The sequence below is a fragment of the Ptychodera flava genome, chromosome 21 (genome assembly GCF_041260155.1).
Source record: "Ptychodera flava strain L36383 chromosome 21, AS_Pfla_20210202, whole genome shotgun sequence".
NCBI classification, from domain to species: domain Eukaryota; kingdom Metazoa; phylum Hemichordata; class Enteropneusta; family Ptychoderidae; genus Ptychodera; species Ptychodera flava.
The window spans coordinates 12031768-12053678 of record NC_091948.1 but is presented as its reverse complement, the minus strand read 5'-3'; the positions used below and the strand labels follow the sequence as shown (position 1 = coordinate 12053678).

Sequence of the window (21911 nt, the reverse complement as noted above, 5' to 3'; positions counted from 1 at the left end):
CGTAACCCATCTGGTCAGACATTATTACTGCAAAGCTTCCAATGGTACATAGGGAATTTTTTGGTTCCATTACAGTTTCCATTTAGTGATGAAATTCAGTGAAAAAGACACTGAAAAACAGCCAGGGGAACGTAGCAAATACTAGTATATTTTCAAAGAGTACATAAGTATCTCTACTAGAGATGAATTTCCCTGTCCCTATATGACCCCATGCATTTACTTGAGAATAACCGATACTGAGGGCAAATAAAGATGTAGCATCAATCAAATCTGAATATCTCTACCAGCAGATGGAACTTTAACCGTAGATAAATAATGATGACCAAACTGTAAGGCAGATTCTCAAAATTATCATGCTGTATCTTGTAAACTGCTAAAGGGTAATCACGACAATTCAATGGACAGATATGGATGCCATGGAAATAACAGTGAAGCAAAAACATGTCAAAAGTTTTACATGTATATTATGTATGCATAAATCTAAGAATTGACAATTTTTTCATCGTACACATACTGGTAAGTCAAATATCCAAATTGAAATAGCAAATTTATAATATTATGGTCATAAAGACCAGAAAATCTTCAAAATTTAAAAATTAATGGTATCATATGGTATGATGACGAAAAATAAATTGTGCAGATGTTCTCTTGATACAGAGAACATGCGTCATCATGATACATGTACCCTGTCAATCATAAATGTCATGTGAAGTGCAATTTCAGGCACGTGATTATATTATTCTATTAAAATGAATCATTATCAATTGATTTGCATACACAAACAGTGCTGAACGCACTTTGCATTAGTGAATACATGTACATCTATTTCAGATATCAAGCTCCAGATGACGTCATTCTTATTATCACCATTCGGGGAATTATATTCATGACTTTTACTACAAATGATAGAAAAAACACCGTTGAAATTAGACCATATACTGTACATGTACCAACAGTTCTATGTACTGACATCAAAGATGTGTTGTGATCAGTAATTTTTGAACACAAGTAATTCATGTGCATACCTAACTACAGATACATGTAAAAGGGACATCCATCATTCTAAATAGTTCATTCTGCTATATCAATATGAGAAAATATAAGCAAATAAAAACTTTGATGATGGTAAAATGGGAAATGCCCAATGTGGTTCTGATTGAATTACAGGTTGTACAATGTAGATGCTATAGCTTGACAGGGTGCAACTGTGACCTCTTGGCAGGATCATAATGAAGTGACCCACATCCTGGAATCCTGGGGCTTCCTCCATGCTCCAATACAATATACACTCACTGCATGGACTGGAAATCCCTGTAGTACTGAGCTAGTTTAAATCTACTGTGTCTCACTGATTGCATTCTGTCATTGGAAGGCACCAGCTTCGTTACAAAGAACTAATTTTTCAAACAGGAGATGGGAGGCAATGTTTAAATTATCCATCAAATTCTACTTTGCCTCAAATATGAAATGTAATTTTCTCTGCAGACTGCTAGTAAAACTAACTATGTGTGCATAGTGTACACCACTTTGCATTAGGCATTTGACAATCCAAATTCTGGGTGTGGAGTCTCATTGAAAATTGACTACTACGTAACAATTACCCTTCAATAAAGTAATTATGCCATGACTCATACACTTCAGAACTGTCATTAATTCTCCATTGTGTTACGGATACCAGCCTTTCGAAAAAGCCAACCGTGGATAATGAAGTGCAGACAATAGCATGTTTCCATATATACCTAGAGAAAATGCATTATATTTTTGGGGGACTCAATCAAAGTACATGCGACTTCAATTCAGTGTGGAGTCTGTGCAAATTACATTTGAATTTACCCCTGCAGGCATCACTTCACTCGGCAGTCGTGTAACGTGCATGACTGTACATGTTGTACTCAGTGAACCAGGGCTGTTCATATCTGATTTGCATCTACATGCAGATCTAGTAGCATCCCATGATTCCCTGTTTAAAGGTATGGAAACACTATCAAAAACATAAGTTTCGGTAATGGGCAATTGATAATGCAAGAATTATCAATGCAGAGAAGATTACCTCCATCCAACCAAAAAGATCCTACGACCCACAGGAGACAATTCTAACCTTGTTAAAGGTATACAGTCACCTGCAATCTAAATATGCCTATATATGGCCAAAGGGGCATTCCTTTGTATTCATAATGCCCATGTGAGGGTGCTGTTTTTAAAAAGCAGCCATCCGCTTAAAATCTGTGATTGGTTAGACTTTCTCTTTCCATGGTAACTGTGGCAAAATTGGAACTGGTGACAGTATGCCTTTAAGGTCAATAACCCCTTCACTACCACTGTATAGTAAAATTGCTGTACTAATAAATGTGAAGATGAACGATAAGATCTTATCAGAATTTACCAACGCTCAAGGTGTATTATGGCACCACAAATTTCTGGCATTCAAATTAGTTCATGGGTTAAAATTAGCATAAAAATAAAAGCATATTAATGATAATATGTTACTTGGGCACAAACCACCATAGCATATTATTTCTATAGAAGCTCAAGTCAGTAAAACAATGTTTATGTCTTATACATTCACCACATTGGTTTATTTTTAGGGATCTTTAAATGGTCAGATGATATAACATATCTCATACGGAGCATGTTATACTTTAAATTACTGGTTTGGCATGATTAACCGACTTGACTCAATGGACAACCGATGAAGTTGGCACAAGAAGGGTCCCAAGATACATGTATGTTATGAATGTACTGCATGAGGCCAATAACACACAACTGTGAAAGTTCAAACATACATGGCAAAAATATTCAGCCCTGATTTCCACATAAATATTGTATGAACCAAAATGTCCATAATATGTATAATGTAACAAAGCAAAGTTTTTTTTTGAGAGTGAAAAGTAGATATTTTCATTTTTTTTTTATTCACCAGTGTAATATTACCGGTACACTTACAAAAGGTAAGTAATAAACCTGTCATTCCCCTGAATGGGAAATTCATGTAAGATGTATTGTGGGATTGAGGTTGAGTCATGAATAGCATCAATGGGCTGTAGCTACACATACATGTACAGGGAACCCCATTTTCACAGACACTCTTGAAAATCACAAAATTATCCTTCAAGAGAGAAGTGGCCTCAACTAGACAGCTTGTAACGGTTGACTTGAAAAATCTGTCTCTCATGGAGAGATGTCCTTACAAGAACTGTATTTGCTTGGACATTTACATAGTGAATGTGTGCCATGCCTGTTACATTGTATTTAATATCGGATAGAGAAATGTCCTGACGCCAGACACTCCTACACAATTGCTCCCATATACATAACATAAATTATTGGAGACTAAATTGAATTTTCTATTACTTTTTCTGTGTCATCTTGATAAGAATGGATTGTCATGTATATGAACAATTTTTCTCGCGTCAAGGAAAGGGCTAGGCATCGTGAGTACTTAACCCTTTTCCTGCCGAGCGCCCCTGTCCGTTATCCTCCCAAGTCAGTAGAAAAACCCCCATAATATGTGCCTGCAAAAGATTGGCTCTCCTGCATGTTATCCTGCCAGGCATTTTGGCAGAAATCGCCCATTTTCAGGGTAGTTTTAGCCGTACTTATACATGTACGTGTTAGACTTCGATAATTTCTACATGCCCGTAGACAGGGGAAGGAGCTCAAGGGTTGCTGCAGAAAAAAATTGAGGTCACCGGCTTTGTTTGCCCCTGGGAGTGCGTCATTTTATGTTTATTTTTTCGGAAATAAACTCCTTCAGTATTACGTACGTCCGCTAGGCACAAACATCACCTCACTCGTCTGTTAGTCAGAGACCCTGAGGGTCGTGCTAGGGGTGCAGCAGCACCGTCAAACCTGTCCTGTTTCCCCAGGGTAGGGTCAATTGAATACGTACCTCCAACGACTTGGCAGTGTAGCACAAAAACTACGTTTTTGCCGTTGTATTAACGACATGGCTGAGCCATTGAAGCACAGCTTTACGTAGTTTTGCCAGCTCAGTTGGGAGTTGGCTTACGAGTGTTACCGTTCATTACTGACTTAATCGAGTGGTCCTCAGTCAGGTACGGGTTTGTACCGACATGGCTTGGGCTGCAGCTAACCAGTGATAACCAGTCACTACCCCCAAGTCTTCAGTTCACTTTTGCGATGCACGGGTGCAACGCAATATGCTTCCATTGTTCTAGCCATCGACGTGTCCACATGCTGGCAGCCATATTGTACTGCTAGCTGGTTTGCATAACAAAAGCAGTCCCTGCTAAATGCAGGCGGTATCCCCGTACATGTAGCATATTGACCTCATGTCACCTTTTGAATTCTCTGTACGCAAACAGCGTACGTAGTTACCAATGCGTCGGCAAGAGGATACGTTTGCCTGCAAACCAGAGCCAATACTTCGGACGATGGAATAAATAAAAAATCCAAAGCTACGTCCATTGAATGGCATGGCCAAGGCGGTGAAGGACGTTGCCTGGCTTGAACTTGCAGAGCTGAAGCCCAGCTTAGTACGTCGGACACCAGTTTGTAATGGTATTTCCGAGTCGTTCATATCCGTTCCATCGGAGGAACAAGTCGAGCCGTCCGTCAAAAATACGTTCTCATTTTCAGTCACGCACAACTGAATAAGTGACTTTCGTCTCGCACCATCGGCATATCTGCCAAGTCGTTTGCAAGTGGTAGCCTTCTAGATTAGCATTGCCGAGTTGGTCAAGTTCGGCAGCAATCTCTATAGTGCCAGGCAGCCAAGTACGTCCAACTCCGCCAGAAAACGTCACCATGCTATCCTGCAATCCGCTAAAAAGCGGTAAAAAAAACCAGCCCCCCTCGGGTGTGGGGACTGGCGGACAGGTTTCTGCACCTTTCCCTGTCTATCGACTCCCTGCGAACCCATTTCGAGGGGAAAAGGCGTTCCTTGTCAGAAAACCTCTCCTCAGATGACCCCTAAACGCACAGGGATAGCAAAACGTAGTGCCGTCGACTTAGCAGGAAAGGGGGTACCCAAAAAGGGCCCGATTTCCACCGCGTTGGGAGAATAACGGTCACCAGTGCTTAGATTCTGGCTACACCGAATTTCAAGCGGATTTTCACCGACTTGGCAGGAAAAGGGAGTACTTAATATTGGCAAACAGGGTGTGCCAAGAGTACCTATGACAAACACAAAGAGGGGAGCAGTCAACTACCCACCTTCATCCCTTTGTTTGCCAGCAAAATGATGCATTTGTGTCAGATGCTTGTCTTTTTGCCCAGACATACCACCTGACAACATTTGACAATGATTCAGATATGTGTCAGCTCACAGTTGCATGGTGACCCTTGACCTTTGAAGTGAAAACTGGAAGTGTCGCACAACTGCTTTCCCAAATACAAAAGCAGCAACTAAAACCTTTGACACTTCAATGGACTTTATAAAGACCTACTGACCTGTTTGTGATAAACAGGGTCGTATATCTACATGTCACCACATTTTCCAAGGAACAAGTCATTGTAAATGACAAAGTCCATGCTTGGTTAACAAATTTGGAAAACCACTGTTGGAAATGATGACGTGAAATGAACTTGGTAAAAACAAGTCAAGAAAATGGCTGACAAAGTGTTGACCTTGTATCGATGTGCATGTGCACTGTTGATATACCAAGTACGAATGGAATTAGTGTAGAAAGACATTGTGTGTAATAGTTGGGTAACAGATGTGGCTATATGTTATAAAAGTACGTGTACAGCAGGTATGAAAAAGTAAGAACAAAATGGCCACTTGGGAGCCATGTTAGATTGTATCATGAAAAAATTTGACATGCACGTGTAAAGTTGTAATGTGTTGTCCTTGTGCCAAGTTTGAAAGAAACCGGTCCAAGCATGTGTGTGAGTAGTAGCTTTGGACACGGAAAATCAGAGCATAATGGCTGCTAGACAACCATACTGATTATATTGTTTAAAATATTAGACATGCATTCATGTATTTCATGATATTTTGTCTTTGTGTCAAGTCTGAAAGAATCACTCAAGACATGTCTGAGTAATGGCTTCAGATATGAAAAATGGAAACAAAATGACAACTTGGCAGCCATATTGGATCAAACAGAAAAACACATTAATCTGCATATGGATGCCAGAGTGCATGCCAAGTTTGAATGCAACTGACCAGGGCATGTCTGAGATACCTGCGTGGACAGACAGATGGATGGATGGACTCATGCATGGACAGGCGCACGGATGGCAATATGGACAGACAGACAGACAGAGCCCAGTCTATAATTTCCCCAGACTTTTTCCAAGGAGACTTAGACAAAGACGGTATTCAAAGCACAAGAGTAGACAAGTGGTCTCGCATTGTACAATGCTTTGATTTATGGAAATGGATTCAGATTTGTGCACAGATTCAGGAAGATCCATCACCTAATTCTGAGAAATTCTCCTGCATTTTGGATCATATCATAAAACAATTTCACATGCATTTGTATATCATACAATTTAGTGCGTTGTCCTTGTGCCAATTTTAAAAGAAATCCGTCAAGGAATGTCTGAGTAATGGCTGTGGGATGAAAAAAATCAAAACAAACTGGCCATATGGTGGCCATATTGAATCAAACCAAAAAGAAATTGTGTGATGTGCATATGTCAGTCATAGTGTGTTGTTCTTGTACCAAGTTTGAATGTCGGCATAATGGCTGTACACATGAAAAAAATGGAAACAAAATGGCCGCCTGGTGGCCATATCGGATTGTATCACAAACCAATCGATTTGTATATATGTATGCCAAAGTGTATCATCCTTAAAACAAAGTTTCACAGAAATTAGCCTGAGCATATCTGAGATATCTCTGCGGACACAAGAACGGACACAAGGACGTACGCACACATGCCACTTAAAAGTCCCCCGGACTTCGTCCACCGGTATTATCAAAACAGTCACAAGACCTGTGGCAGTTTCAAATGAGACCAAATATAGACAACAATAGCTCATACTTGTACATGTTGGTTTCACATGCCAGGTTGACGGAACAATTACGTTATGCATTACCAATCCATTCTGAAATCAAATTACAAATGATTCATACTTGTTTGACAAGTATACAGGGCTTTAAGCTTCTGTTTACACTGAGGGTATGATCAGAGTACAGTTGAAATTATCATGACCTCAATTTCAACAACAAACCAAAGAGTATCTGCGCCAGTTTAAATTTCTCTGTGTGAGGATCACACAAACATGATGGTTGACCAGTCTCGGCTTCTAACTTCTTTCAATTACACAACAATAACATTATGAAGGCCATTGTATCTTTGTAGGTTTGGGCCTTGAATTGTGACTCCCACACACAGGTACATTTGCACATGTACAATTACAGCATGAAAGGCTGTGATTGTGGCAATGGCCAATATGGCCATGCTGAAAAACACATGAACCCTGCCAGAAGACGTTCAAGGATCCAAGGAACATACCTGTACAAGGTGAACTCAAAAACCACATGATATATGCCATCTGGTTTTGATATGTATTTCTAAGTCATCACTTTGTGCACCTGTTCATGTTTACACTTACAAATCTGTGCAAACTCGGCATACAGGTTATACTAACATTTTGACACGACCTGTTCACTGCATTAACATAACTACATGAATTCTTCCTTGAAAATACAATCAACACCAATCTAACAATGAATGACCAACTGGTCTTTGATAAAATGTCATTCAATTTCGAAATCACCTTCGAACATGGTCCCCCTTCATCCACCAACCGTACTAAAACATTTACCATATACAAACAAAACTTTGTTTCGTTTCGAACATTTTCAAGAAAAATCGATATCAGTGAACTACTATCAACTCAGAGCACACACATTTATAACTGACAAACAAAACCCGTACTCTCCACACCAATGTGGCGTAACAAAGATAAAATACATGGATGTGTTCTGTCTTTATCAAAAAAACATTTTGCATGTCATAATAATAATAATAATATTTTTATTGCTTGCTTGTAAATATAGGATTTACATCACATTTGTGGCAATAAAAGTGTGATACAAAAATAAGTTAAAAATTTTCTTCAATAAAGATAAAGTATTACAGTATAATAATAGTAGCTAATAATAAATATAACTAGGTATTTCTTTGTTTATATAAAGTAAAAATATAATCAGCAAGTTGTTCATTAAAAGATAACTCTTGTTTTGTTAGTAGAGAAATAAGCTGATTTTCAGTATCGTCGTTTGGGAAATTGATTATGAATCATGTACAGCAGTCTCTTGACTTTAAAACACAACAAAATAGTCCACAGGTTTCCTTAATTAAGCAAAGTTTACATGCTGACAGCCTCACTTACTGGCTGAAAGTTGTGTTTGTAAACTGATAAATATTAATACTTCTACAATGTATGTTCTCAGAGTCTTTTTGTCACCATGTATTTTCAAGTACAACAGATACAACAGGCTCATAACAGATATTACTTTCAACACTATATCTGTCTCAAACAACATACATGTGTGCACCTTGAGTTGTCCATGGATGTTTCACTGCTGAGAAAACTTTCTTTTGTGCTATTCCATGCTTATACTTGCAAACAACAATCTTCAGAGAAAGCATGTTCAAAATAATGGACACTCAACTGTCACTCAGACACACACAACAGCAGCCACACTGTACATGTACACACATGATAATTGTTGACAAGAACAACATCAGCCAGCTAGAGCAGTTCATAAAAACTGCAAGTGCAGACATAATCCAAGTTACCCGGAGATTTATTCCTTAATCTTTCCAGAAAGAGGCAAGGTTCAAAATTTACCCATCTGTGCTGATCTTGAAATATTAATTAAAGAGGAATTCTGCTCTGCTCGGTGAATACTCATTGAACTGAAAAAAACTGAAAATACAAGAGATGAAATGAGATAACTCTCTACTTTTATAATTCTACCTTTAACATGTGCATTCTTATCCCAAATACCTGTAAAATATTTATCTCAACAAGCTCCTGATCACAGCATACTGACTGGATCAGACAGAACTGTTCCAAGAAAAGAGTGTCCCTCAAGACACTTATGATTTAGTAATCCTATTAAACACACTGCTACTGTACACCCACCTGAGATGAAAATGACAAACTGCCTTCTTTCCAATATTTCTCTTAAGGTAGCGGTAAAGGCTAGAGCGTCAGTTATAAACTTCAATAAAACTATTAAAATATAAAAGTAGTCAACATTCTCTGTGGAATAAAAAAAACCCAGACATTTGGGGTCAAAGGCATTGCAGAGTTATAGCCTGTTGAAACTTCTGAAAAAGTGACCAAATAAGAGGAAGTTGGGGAGTCCTTAGTGTATTAACTATGGTAGAGGTCCCCTAGCTTTTAAAAAAATGTTTGAAAAGGGAAAGTCATTTTTGCTGTTTTTCAGGAAAGTTTGACAAGGCAGTGCTTGCATTCAGAATGCGTGACTGCTATTGTAAATGCATTTTTAGATTCTTTGAGTGTCAAAGAGGTGTGTGTCAAAAGTGAGATTAACCAAAAAGACTGCTCTGTGACTTCAAAAGAGGGGTGCAAATATTGCTTGTTTTCAACATTTTTGACAGAATAACAGTTTTCCTACATAATTTTATGCCAATTTAATCCAACCTTTGAAATGAGATATGGACACGGAATTTTTACAGCCTATTAACAAAGTTACGGACAAGATGACAATGGCACAATTTTCCTGTATTTGAAGTACTTTTTGAAAAATCACATTTTGAAATTTGAAAGAATTTTTTAATAATTTTTTGATATGTAAACCCATGTAAAATCATAAAAACAAATTTTATTTACAAATCCTGCCGTACAAATCTTACAATTAATAGTGTCAACATATTTATAACTAATTTGGTAGTATTAAGTACTATCCAATTATTATTAAATTCAAATATGTAAAACAATGTGAAAAATTAAATTTTAATATTTACTGGTGTCATATTTCAAAACCATGGCTGCAAATATACAATTTTTATATACTTTGGAGAAAGTATTAAGTAAGGGAGTTATCCTGAAAATTTGAACTAAATATCTTGATTTTAACACTTGAAACTTGATATTAACTCTGAGAAAAGAATTCGTGCAAAAATAGCCTTTACCGCTACCTTAATTAAACGAATGTATACAGACTCAGACAGACAGACACACACAGACACAGACACAGACACACACACACACAAAAGCACATACCAGATGCCTCTCTGATGATTTTGCTACATAAATTTCTGACCACTCCTTCATGAGAAAATGCTGGTCGTCCAACTGTATAAATCGAATTGTGACGGTAAAGGTTTTGATGCTGTCCATTAGCCCTAAAACCCAAAAATCAATTTCTCAAAAAAATCACATATTTACAATGGAGATACATGTACATGTACGTGTTTATCAGTTGTTATGGTATACACAGTTAGCATCGGGATGCACTATAAAACGAGTCTTCTCAGCTAGCATCCCTCCTTAGCAAATTTAGCTAGGTCTGTCAATTTGCTAATTAAAACTTTTCGCTTTATTAACCCTTTTCCTGCCAAGTCGGTGAAAATCCGCTTGAAATTCGGTGTAGCTAGAATCTGAGCAGCCACGGCCGTTATCCTGCCAAGGCGGTGGAAATCGGGCTACTTTTTGGTACCCCCCTTTCCTGCCTAGTCGACGGAACTACGTGTAGCAAACCCTTGCTCGCGCTAGGGGTCGTTCGAGGACAGGTTTTGGGCGAGGAACAGCGTTTGCTCTCAAATGGGTTCACAGAGAGTCCAACGACAGGGAAAGGTGCGGAAGCTACCCAGCCAGTCCCCCACCCCGGTGGGGGACTGGTTTTTTTGGGGTGGACGAGTAGCGTACTTGGCAGGTTAGCACGTTGACGTATTCTAGCGGAGTTTGGGTTAACTTGGCTCTGAGGCACTACATAGATTGCGGCCGAAATTGACCGTCTCGGCAACGCTAATCTGTAAGGCAACCGCCTAAGACCGCCTCAGCTGGCGGTGCAATTTTTTGCCAATGGTGCGAGACGAAAATCACGGACTTGGTCCTGATTGACGGGAAGTGCGGACGGATTTGACGGACTCGGCTTTCTGTAAGGCAACCGCCTAAGACCGCCTCAGCTGGCGGTGCAATTTTTTGCCAATGGTGCGAGACGAAAATCACGGACTTGGTCCTGATTGACGGGAAGTGCGGACGGATTTGACGGACTCGGCTTGATTAGTCCCTGACATGGAACTGATCCGAACGGACTTGAGCGACATTTGTGAAGGGTAACCACCGCTTTTAACCGACTTGTTACCTTCTCGAAAAGACTACCCACTCAGATGTCGGACGTTGTCGGCTGCACTTGGCTCTAGACGTTCAAGCCGTGCAACGAAACACACCGCCTCAGCCTTGCCATTCAGGAACATGGCCTCAAAATTTGATACCATTGTTCACCGACTTGGCGGCTGCGGTTAGGTGCGTGAACCGTTGTTCACCGACTTGTTACGCCTATGTTGTCCCTGTGAAGTTCGGCTAACGGCCGAGTCTAACGGGAGTTGGCAGACCTGTGTTTGGTTTATACCGTAGTATGACCGACTCAGGTAGAGGTACCTGTCGGTATATTCCGAGTTTTACGCACTCGGGCGTCAATGACGGGTCGTCATCACCGCTGATGACGTAGACGTGCTGGCCACGTTATTTGAAGGAGCCATGTTTGCCCAACGGACGAGGCCGAGACAGCCGTTGACAATTTTGGCATCCTTCATCTTTGACCGCCTTAGTTGGGTAAGCCGCTCGGCAGGCGACGGTTATGACCTAAACAAGCCGCTGAAGCACTGTTCGTTGCCGTACAAGAACGAGACGGCCAGTCCATTACTGCTTAATGGGCGATCTGTCGGGTTGGCTTGTCACCGACTTGGATGACAATACGCCCTGCGCAGGCGTACTTAGAAGGGACATGAGGTTAAAGATACGGGTTTCCCACCCGTACTAAACATGGGCTTGGGCCAACGTCCTTGGGTGGCAGGTGCGCATGCCACGTACCCAGCTGGACGGAATGTCAAGTTGAGATGCTAATGACATTGACTATGTTATGCTAAGTGCTCGAGGGATTTGCATCGCAAATGAGTATTATTAGCATATCAAATGGTGCGGACAGGCAATTTACATGACGGGTAGGAATGTCAGCGCCGGTTGGTGGACTGATTGCCGTAGGTCCATTATAATAACAGGTGGATGCATATATTAACACCCCTGCGTCCAATCATGTCCAGGGCTTTGTTTCCCTGTGGCTTTAAAAGGGAGGGACCTGCTAGTCTGTCGACACTGTTCCAGACATGAGCTTGACGGACCGCAAAAGTTTTCTGAAGGCGAGCAGACGACTGAAGCTCAAAGATGCAGAGTCTCCGGGTGGTAGTGGTAGCGATCGTTGTGATGTCCCTAGTAAACGTTCTAAGAAGTCGGGCAAGAAATGCTCCCGTAAGGCGAAGCTATCTCCGGTTGAAAAACCCAGTGGTAAGCGTAAACGTAAGAGCGATCGTTCTGCCGATGAGGATGATGACGGGTCACCGGTCGCCAGTGGTTCTCACCCGGCTGCTCCGGGAGAGACTACTTCACCTGCAGAGACTACATCTGCTCTTGTGGGAGATACTTCACCTGCACAGACTACGTCTGCTGCTGCTAGTGAGACAGTGAGTAACGAGACGGCTGATGCCATTGGTTCTCCCCCGGCTGCTCCAGGAGAGACACCACCTGTTGCTACTATGAGCCCTCATCCTGCGTCAGGAGAGTTCCTGTGCCCAGTGCGAAAGAGCTTGAGTCCTCGTCATCGGCGGGGGCGGCCGCCCCCGCCCCTGCCATAGTTTCGTGTGCTGCGATGTCCCCGCCGAAAAAGATAGTGCGGAGGGTTCGTTATCAGGATAGCCCACCTGATTTTGAGCCAGATATGATCCTTGATGCCGCTACGGGCGAGTTCAGGCCCAGACGCCCAGACGACGGTGATATCACCGCTGAGTCCGACTCGGAGGTTGACGAGGATGCGGCAGAGGACGATGACTTTTATGACAGGCAGTACGTAGGTGAGGCAAGCTCTGACGACGATGATGACGTTGCTGCTGTGTTGGCGGAGGACGACACACCTCCTGTCTGGCGTATGTCGGAGACTACCGATGCTAATATATTTGAGGAGACCGATTTTGACCATGAGAGAGGACCGACTTTCACCTTGCCCAGCCACTCCCGTGAGCTCGATTACTTTTTTAAGTTTATTCCAGCTACACTGATCAGATTGGCCAAGGACGAGACTAATAAATACGCCAAATTCCACCAGCGATATATCGCTAGGAAAATAGATAAATACTGGCGTAACGCTGACTACCGAGAGGTGCAGGCGTTCATTGGCGTCTTAGTCTGTATGGGTGTCGACCGTAAATCATCAGTGGAGGATTATTGGTCTAGCGATCCCTTTCTGAGAAACCAGGGTATTTCTACTGTGATTACCGCAGTCGCTTTCAGCAGCTTATGCGATACTTTCATCTGGCAGACCCAGAGAACGATCCACGTCGTGATCCTGATGAGGCACGCCGCCGACGTCGGTGTCAGGAGGATCCCCTGTATAAAATCAATCCATGGATGGAGCCCATAGTTGACCGGTGCGTAAATAATTATAAGATGGGTAGAGAGATCTCCATCGACGAGGGCATGGTGCAATTTAAGGGCCGTTCTAAATTTAAGCAGAGATTACCGCATAAGCCTGATCGAGACGGTTTCAAGATATGGCAGCTGTGCGACTCCACCACTGCATACATCGCTAACTTTGCACCGTACCTAGGTGTGAAATTTCGGGATCGGACTGATGGGAGACGGCAGGAGCGAGGTGTGGTGAAAAGAATTACGATGGAGCTGGTCCAGCCATTCTGTGGATATAATCACAGCCTATTCTGTGATAGCCTGTTTAGCACGGTCGTTACTGCTAGAGAGCTGATTGAGACCGGGATCTACATGGTCGGGAATTTTAACCGCCGTAATCGTCGCACCATGCCCCCTCAATTAATTCCGCCGGGTAAGAGGAAGCGCCTTCCTCTGTCTGTTGGGGATATGAAAGCCACGACCAGAACGGACTCTCGTCTTAACATCACTGCTTATCAGGATAGTAACGCTCAGGTGCTGATCTTGAATACGGTCTATCCACCCTTGGAGTGCGTGCCAGTGGGGGAGGGAGACGAGCGGTGACAAGTGCCTCTGTCGCTGTATAATTATCGCCGGTACATGGGAGGCGTCGACCGAGCCAACCAGAAGCGCAAGTACTTTCACACTGGGCGCAAGAACCACAGATGGTGGACATATCTGGCATGTTACCTGATTGATGTTGCCCTGGTAAATGCATATATATGCTTCAAGCATGTACACCGTGATAGTAAGCTGACCCATAAGATGTTTCATCTGCGTGTCGGGAAACAACTCATTGGCGGTTATTGTGGGCGATCGCAGCCCAGTGTGAGAGAGGTCGAGGCCACCGTTTCTCTTGCCTCGTACATCAATCCACAAAATCAGCCGATGCACGTTGTCAGCCGTTTGGAGGGGCGGCAGAAATGCTGTAAAGTATGCAGCAGAGAGGGTAAGACCACTGCGAGCGGACGACTGTCTGAGACGTCCAAAGGATGTAGTCTGTGCGGGGTTCATCTTCACGAGGGCGAGTGTTTTGCGGCTTTTCATCATCGCATGACGCTACGAGGTAAGAGGAGCATTGGCGTGCAGACCTCTACTCACACAGCCCCGACGACACCCATCAGCAAGAGAACCCGACGTAAATAACGGACAGGGGACAGCTTCGCCTAACAGTGGCTTGACTGTATTCTGAACACGGACCATGATCACATTTTGAGCACGGTTGTGCCGTTTGTTTGTGCTTTACGATCCCGCTGATTGTAAATTGAAACACGGATTATTTTGTACAATCCCCCGATTGTAATCTTTGTAACACGGACCATGCACTCGGACGTCGAGACAGACTCTGAGATTTATTATTCGGCATAATGTAAATTATTCCCGAATAAATACTATCTATGGATCGCATATTTTCGTTTGTTTGTTTAGACGGATTATTTTGTACAATTCCCCCTATTATAATTTTTGAAACACGGATCTGCCACCCCGATTGTAATTTTTGAAACACGGACCATGCACTGGACGTCGAGACAGACTCCGAGATTTATTGTTCGGCATAATGTAAATTATTCCCGAATAAAATACTATCTATGATCGCATATTTTCGTTTTTGTTTTTACCCCCACTTTCGTTTTTGGCAGATCCGTAAGGACGCTATAGTAATGGATGAACGTGCGTTGTATCACGTGGGAGGGGCACAGCCCAACGGAGGCTGTGCTCGTGCGACGTAGACGTTGTACCAACCATCTGTCGTTGGGGTTAGTGCATAGAGCAGTTGCACTGTCCAGAGCTAAGGTGGTACAAAACTGCACCTTAGTAACAACTGCACAACTAACCTGTTAGGAAACGGTAACACTAACGAGCTAAGTGTTCACTGAACTGGCCAAACTACGTACACGCCTTCCTTCAATGGCGGAACTATGTCGTTGACACTACGTCAAAGCAGACTGCACTGTGCGACTCTTCCAAGTCGTTCAAAGTACGTGGCCAAGTGACACAACCCAGGGGAAACAGGACAGGTTTCAGGGTGCTCCCGCACCCATAGCACTAACCCCTGGGTCTTCTACTAACCCACGAGAGAGGTGACGTTTCCCCGGTGTGGCCGTGCGTGCCGGCGAACGAGCTTTACTTCCGCGAAAGTAAGCTAGAAAAGGGCATAAAAGTGCACGTCCCCCGGGGCAAAGAACGCCGGTGACCTCGTCATTTTCTGGACACAACCTCATCAGCGGTTGCCCCTCTATACGGGCATGCAAAAATTTTTGAAGTCTAACACGTATATGGTCGGTAATCGTACCCCGAAAATGCGGTATTTTCCCGCCAAATGCCTGGCAGGAAAGCGTGCAGGAGAGCCTATCTTCTGTAGACACGGAAAAGGGGGCCGGTTTTGACCGACTTGGCAGGATAACGGACAGGGGCGCTCGGCAGGAAAAGGGTTAACAATGGCTAGGATGTCATTCTACCTACATTAAAAACCTGCTAATTGCAATAAAAATCCAAAAACGCAAAAAATAAATGCAAGTGTTTTACAGTGGTCTCCTAGGCATTGGTTACGCTCTTCAAGAAATGTACAAACGTTCTAAACGAATAAATGTAAATTTCTTATGTATCGATGTTTTTTACCATACAATTTACGATTACAAGTCGCTGTAAAGTTCCTTGGTTTATTGAATTACTCCATGGATGAGACACAGACAGTCGTAATACATTTATGGGTCATCTCACTACAAAATAGGATATGACCTTCAGTGTGGGTCAGCGATAAAGGGGGTCAGTCAACCCATCAGTAGTCCTACGATGAAATTGACAAGGACCAGGAGAAACCCTCTGATGCAGAAACTACAATTAAACAGGAGTGGATGACTTGAAGATGAAGTCATTTAAAATAAAAAAACGTCTCAGATGGTTAATGGTTATATGTAGGTTATATCCAGCAGCTGACAATGCCACTGAAGTCTAACATTTTCACTCTAAACCATTCACTGATAAATTCTTTCCGGCACAGCGCACCTGGGGAACTAATTTTTTTTCATTTTACTAATAAAAGGCTTTTAAGTCAAAGTTTGTGTAGACTCATGTTAAAACCTTTAGAGGAAAAATTAACTCTCTACCATTTTCGTCACAGAAAATAAAACACTTCATTTTCTTCCCACTTATTACCATAGAGAATGGCATCCATTTTGAATTTCACACATCAGTAAATATAAACATGGCAATTTGCTTTTGCAAACCATAAATTATCAGAGTGACTCATGATTATTTCTCATTATGAATGAGAGTCTCTTTAATCAAGTATGAGCAAAAGCTTCAAACGTTTTATTTTGGAGGTGTGTATCGCCTTTCTGATAAACTCTCACACTCTTTATTTAACTTGCTCTGTACTGGTGTGTACATGTACATGCAGGTCCATTAACCAATACTGAACAGTGCATGATCGCTTTTCCAGGTATAATATTGCTTGTGTTTCATCTACACAGAGTCCAAATGAGAGACATATTTTGTGGGTAGTGTTTACGTTGGACGTGCACACTGGCACAAAACTAACTGACACAAAATACAATGCATAGACTCTCTCACAGCCCCTCGACGGCTACACAGCTCTGAGCCAAGCACACAACTGTTGAGGGTTTTTCCATGGTCTGAGATGTAGCCGCGATGGGACTGTGAAAGAGTCACGTATCTGCAGAACTCAAACAAGCAGATACACATATACCTATTCAGCAGAGTTTAAGACTTTTTCTGGCCCGGTTGGCAACATCAGAAGCAGGCATCCATATTTGACATGGCTAAAATAAAGGTGAAGGTTTTTGTTATTGTAGGGTTTCTTTTTCTCTCAAGATAACTACTTCAAACTTAACTCACACTAGTACACTTGAGTATACCACTGAGCTCCATGAATGTATGAACAAATCTGTCGCTAAGTCTGTACAAATAATACACAAAACAACACCTTGACATTCTCTCTTGCAATAAAAATAGCATAATTATCAAACACAGTACAGTTACATCACAGGCAAGGATTACATGGAGCAAGTTTAGAACACCTGCGATTTTCTCAGGTCTGATTTGAGCACTGTACAGTACATGTACACAAGTATTTAGGATCCTAGAAGTGTGTGAAATAGACATGCTACACCATAACCATAGATCCTGGGGTCTACGCAGTAACATACAGAGAATCCTGAGCACTATGATCAAGAGTTATAAGATGCCATTCATGATTGTGTGTTGTGGAATTTTGGCCAACACTGTAATGAACCTACCCATAATTTCATAAATTGACAAACGTGTACCATAATCTTGTAAACATAGGCTAGTTGCCAAACATATTATGAAAAGAATGAAATCTTTCACAGTTAATACAAACACACACACACACACACACACACACACACACACACATTTTAATAATTCTTCACTGGATTGTAACTGGATTGATGGTTCTGAGGGTAACTCCCCCTTATTGTTCTGAACGTATTAAAGTATCAGTACTTAGGTACCTTCCTCAAAAAATCCCTATGATCTGTATCATACCACACCTTGCAAGGCACGACGACATCAGACAGGTAATGTGTGAAACTATTCCAACAGAATGTGTGACAGATATCTGACAGGTATGCTATGACAATGTGAAACTGAAAGCGAAACTCACATTAGGTAAGTTTCAGAGAAATTTACTTGCGACAGTTCCACCTTTCTGAAAAGACTAGTAGTATGCATATCAAGGCCTGGTTGTCCTTTGAGAAACAGACATGTTCATTGATTCCTCATAAACCATGTGAGTCAGCATTTTGTCCATCATTTAATTTTTCATACAGCGAATCCTACATCAAGACGTCTGCTCAAGGAACTATTGTTAGTAATTGGACCTTTGAAGCCCCCTGTGACCCTCTCACTGCCAAATTATGGTACAATCCATATTGTTTACACTTGGCTGAGTTGGACCTCTGGATGGAAAACACAGTGAAAGTTCTTTTTGTGTTCTCCTTTGCATAAACCAGTGTGAACTAACATATCTGCTTAACAGTGACTGTTTGTCGGGGCAATATCACATCACGGCGATGACTGTTCCCTATTCATCTAATTTCCAGCTCCCTTACCAGTTCGGTTAATTCCGACTGACAACACAGAAACAGGGATGAGATATAGGACACTGTATCACTGCACGCATGCTTGAATCACACAGTCTAAATATATCCTGATGCAGAACACAACACGCAAATCTGAAAATCCAATTATTACAAGCACCAGGAATGTTCTAGTATACACAGAACGTGGAGGAGAAAAGCAATACACTTTATATCTTCACTTCATCATGGGAGGACTGTATCATATTGTTGATAAATGTCTTGACATGATACTCTGGGCGAATTTCAGAATTTTGATCCACTGAAAACTATAAACACTTGCAAATGATAAAAGTTAAACTCCTTTCCCTTGGATACCAAAAGTCCATATAAAATTTAAGAAATTTTCTATAAAATTTTCTTTGAAATACTATATGGATTTTTTTAGTGAAAAGGCAAATACAAGGTATTCTGTCTTCTATTACATCCAAATTCCAGGAACAAGGGTAGACCTGAGGAAACCCACGCCCTTTCAATGCTCGTGGAGTACCACAAATTTCAGGTTTTCACTGAAATGGTTGGGCTTCAAATGATTTAGTGGCGCCTATACTGCCCACCCAGTGCGTCATGGCAGGAACTGGAAATTGAGGTCCGGTACAGTTCAGCTGCTTCACGCCAATATCGGATCCGTGCAAATCCCATCACTTGATTTGTAAATAACAAATTCTATCCGATAGTATACCGCTTGCCCCGGGGTAAACATTGAAAACGGTGCTGATTCTACTGTTCGCACCTACGAAAGTTATATATCCCTTGCGAGTGAGCAGAAGTTTTTTTTTCGTGTAGATCAATTGTAGTCTTGGCCATTTACAGGACTTGTAATAGAAACGGAAATGGTTGGTCTTACGTCGACATGCCCTCTTGTACGTCACGTACTCTCCTTTCGTCTGTGCCTGCTCCGGCCGGAGGACCATACTCTCGGTGGACAAGAAAATAGATCAAAATGCCGCAGGCTCTGAGATTATCTCTTCGTAGTGAAAAGGCTGGATAACAGCGGTGATGATATTTAAAGACCTCCTTGTCATTCCGAATAACAATTGACACCGGCATACATTCAGTAAATTAACAAATTTGTCTGTGGTAGCTCGCCTGTTTATCTATATCTATCACGCACCATGACCGCTAACCACCCGCATAAGTACCTAAATCACACCGACGACCGAGCCGGAAACCAATAATACGTTTGGAAATGGGCTAAGCAGGTAGGAAATCATAAAACCTAGACCCTAGGATATGTAGAAGTTCTCTATACGACACAATTTGACGTTGAGATACGGAAATAAACATGACAGAAACTCCACATATTCAATCTCGGTCATGTCTCGATGGTGTTGGTTTTGCATGGCAAAGTAGCAAAACATACACTCAGCAAAGACCGGTCAGAACACGAAGACAGTGTACAATACGTGTTCAAAACTCTCTGGGCCGGAGAAACAGTTTTAAAATTGCGAATTCGGGAAAAAAATGTACGTACCTGCTCTTCTTCCGGGCTAAGCTCAGCAGCCATGATGAAGTTTTGTGCTTGAGAGCTATGCGCAAGTACCGTACGTTCAGAGTTGTCGTAAAATGACTAAATGATGGCGGTGTTTGCTCGATTGGTGGCGCTAAACCTAATTTCCGAGACTACCGGGTAGGCCGCGGCGTCTTTCTGGAATATAAAAGTTTATCTTTTGGGGGCGGGGTTCTTTTTCATCTTTCAAGCTGAGTGGCCGCTTATTCAGTTTAGACCAATATTTCGTACATTTTATTTGTTTACTTGTCAAATATAAGCTTACAGTTGTGTAGATTTGACTTTGCTTGGAATAAATTTATCTTTCAAAAGAGCCGGGCAAAAGAGAAAGAAAGAAACGAGAGGTCGCAGTAATTAAAGATGACAATAATGTTATCACTGTGAAATAAACCATACTACCAAAGAAAAACTATGAATGAACTCGCACTGTGCAACATCAAAGTAGTCTCAGACCTTGACCTGGCCTCAAACATACCCCTAGAACATGCGTCCGATTTTAATATAGTGACGTGACAAAATCAACCAATACGGTCAGTAACGATTCCCGATCGTTTGTGGAGTGACTGTGCACCAACGAAACGTTTTTGCCTTTTCAAATTTCCTAGAGTTGACTTAAAGAGTCAGCGTCCTGCACAATCCAAACGATGCAACGGAACAATTTGTGATAGGGCCTAATTTACGTCTGGCTGCATTTCGTATCATCCAACTTTTGGATTGTAAGGGACCGTTCAGTTTGTACGACCTGGGGGGGGGGCGGCAAAATCTTGTCGCGGTGTTCAAAAAAATATAGACCCCCTGCATTTTTCGTGAAAAAAAAGAGATGACCCCCCCTTTGTCAGACGAAAACACTTGATAACCCCCCCCACACACACACACACACACACACACACACACCACCACCACCACCACCACCACCACCACTAACCAAAACCCATATGTCAAATTTACCCGCACGGTTTGGATTTGAACTCCGTTACGCGGCGCACTTTATTCGTGTAGCAGAGATGCCAGTGCACAAACTTCTCAGCCACATCCATGCAAACGTCTGTTAATTAGGACAACTGTAAGGCAATTTTTAACTTCATTTCCATTGTATGTGGGCCACTTCATTTCTAGTGAGCCACCGAAGGTGGTTCGCTTTTTAAAGAGTGTCATGGGCCATCACGTAAAGTAAACTTTATTGGAGTGGGCCGCCAAAGGCGGCTGCCTGTTAAGAGGGTCATGGGCCATTAAATAAAGTCAATTTATTGTAGTGGGGCGCCCCCGGCGGCCCGCCGGTAAAGAGGGTCGATCATGGCCATTGCATGATCACCAAAGGCGTCTGCCCGTTAAGAGGGTCATGAGCTATTACATAAAGTTAATTTATTGTAGTGGGCCGCCCAAGGCGGCCCGCCGGTAAAAAGGGTCGATCATGGCCATGGCATAAAGTAAACTTTATTGTAGGTATTATGTGTTTGAAAATGTGGTGACCCCTCCTTTCCTACCAGTGAAAAGGCGATGACTCCCCCCCCCCCCTTCGCGGATCCAAAATTACGATGACCCCCCTGGATTTTGCCGGCCCCCCCGGCCGTAAAAACTGAACGGTCCCTAAGAACTTTCTTTGAAAAGTGCTTATCATCGAGGGTATTCAAATTGAGGAAAATGTGACACTGCAATAAATCAGAAT

At 42.1% G+C, this 21911-nt stretch overlaps 1 protein-coding gene across 1 annotated transcript in view; it reads right to left on the bottom strand.

Annotated features, from left to right (window-relative positions):
* LOC139121415 (tyrosine-protein phosphatase non-receptor type 9-like) overlaps positions 1-20297 on the bottom strand; it is a 68526-nt gene extending 48229 nt beyond the window's left edge. Inside the window, exon 1 of the mRNA XM_070686270.1 lies at positions 20210-20297. Within this exon, the coding sequence (XP_070542371.1) occupies positions 20210-20242 (33 nt within the window). The 5' untranslated portion in view covers positions 20243-20297. The remainder of the gene's footprint in view (positions 1-20209) is intronic.
* Between the last annotated feature and the right edge of the window lie 1614 nt (positions 20298-21911).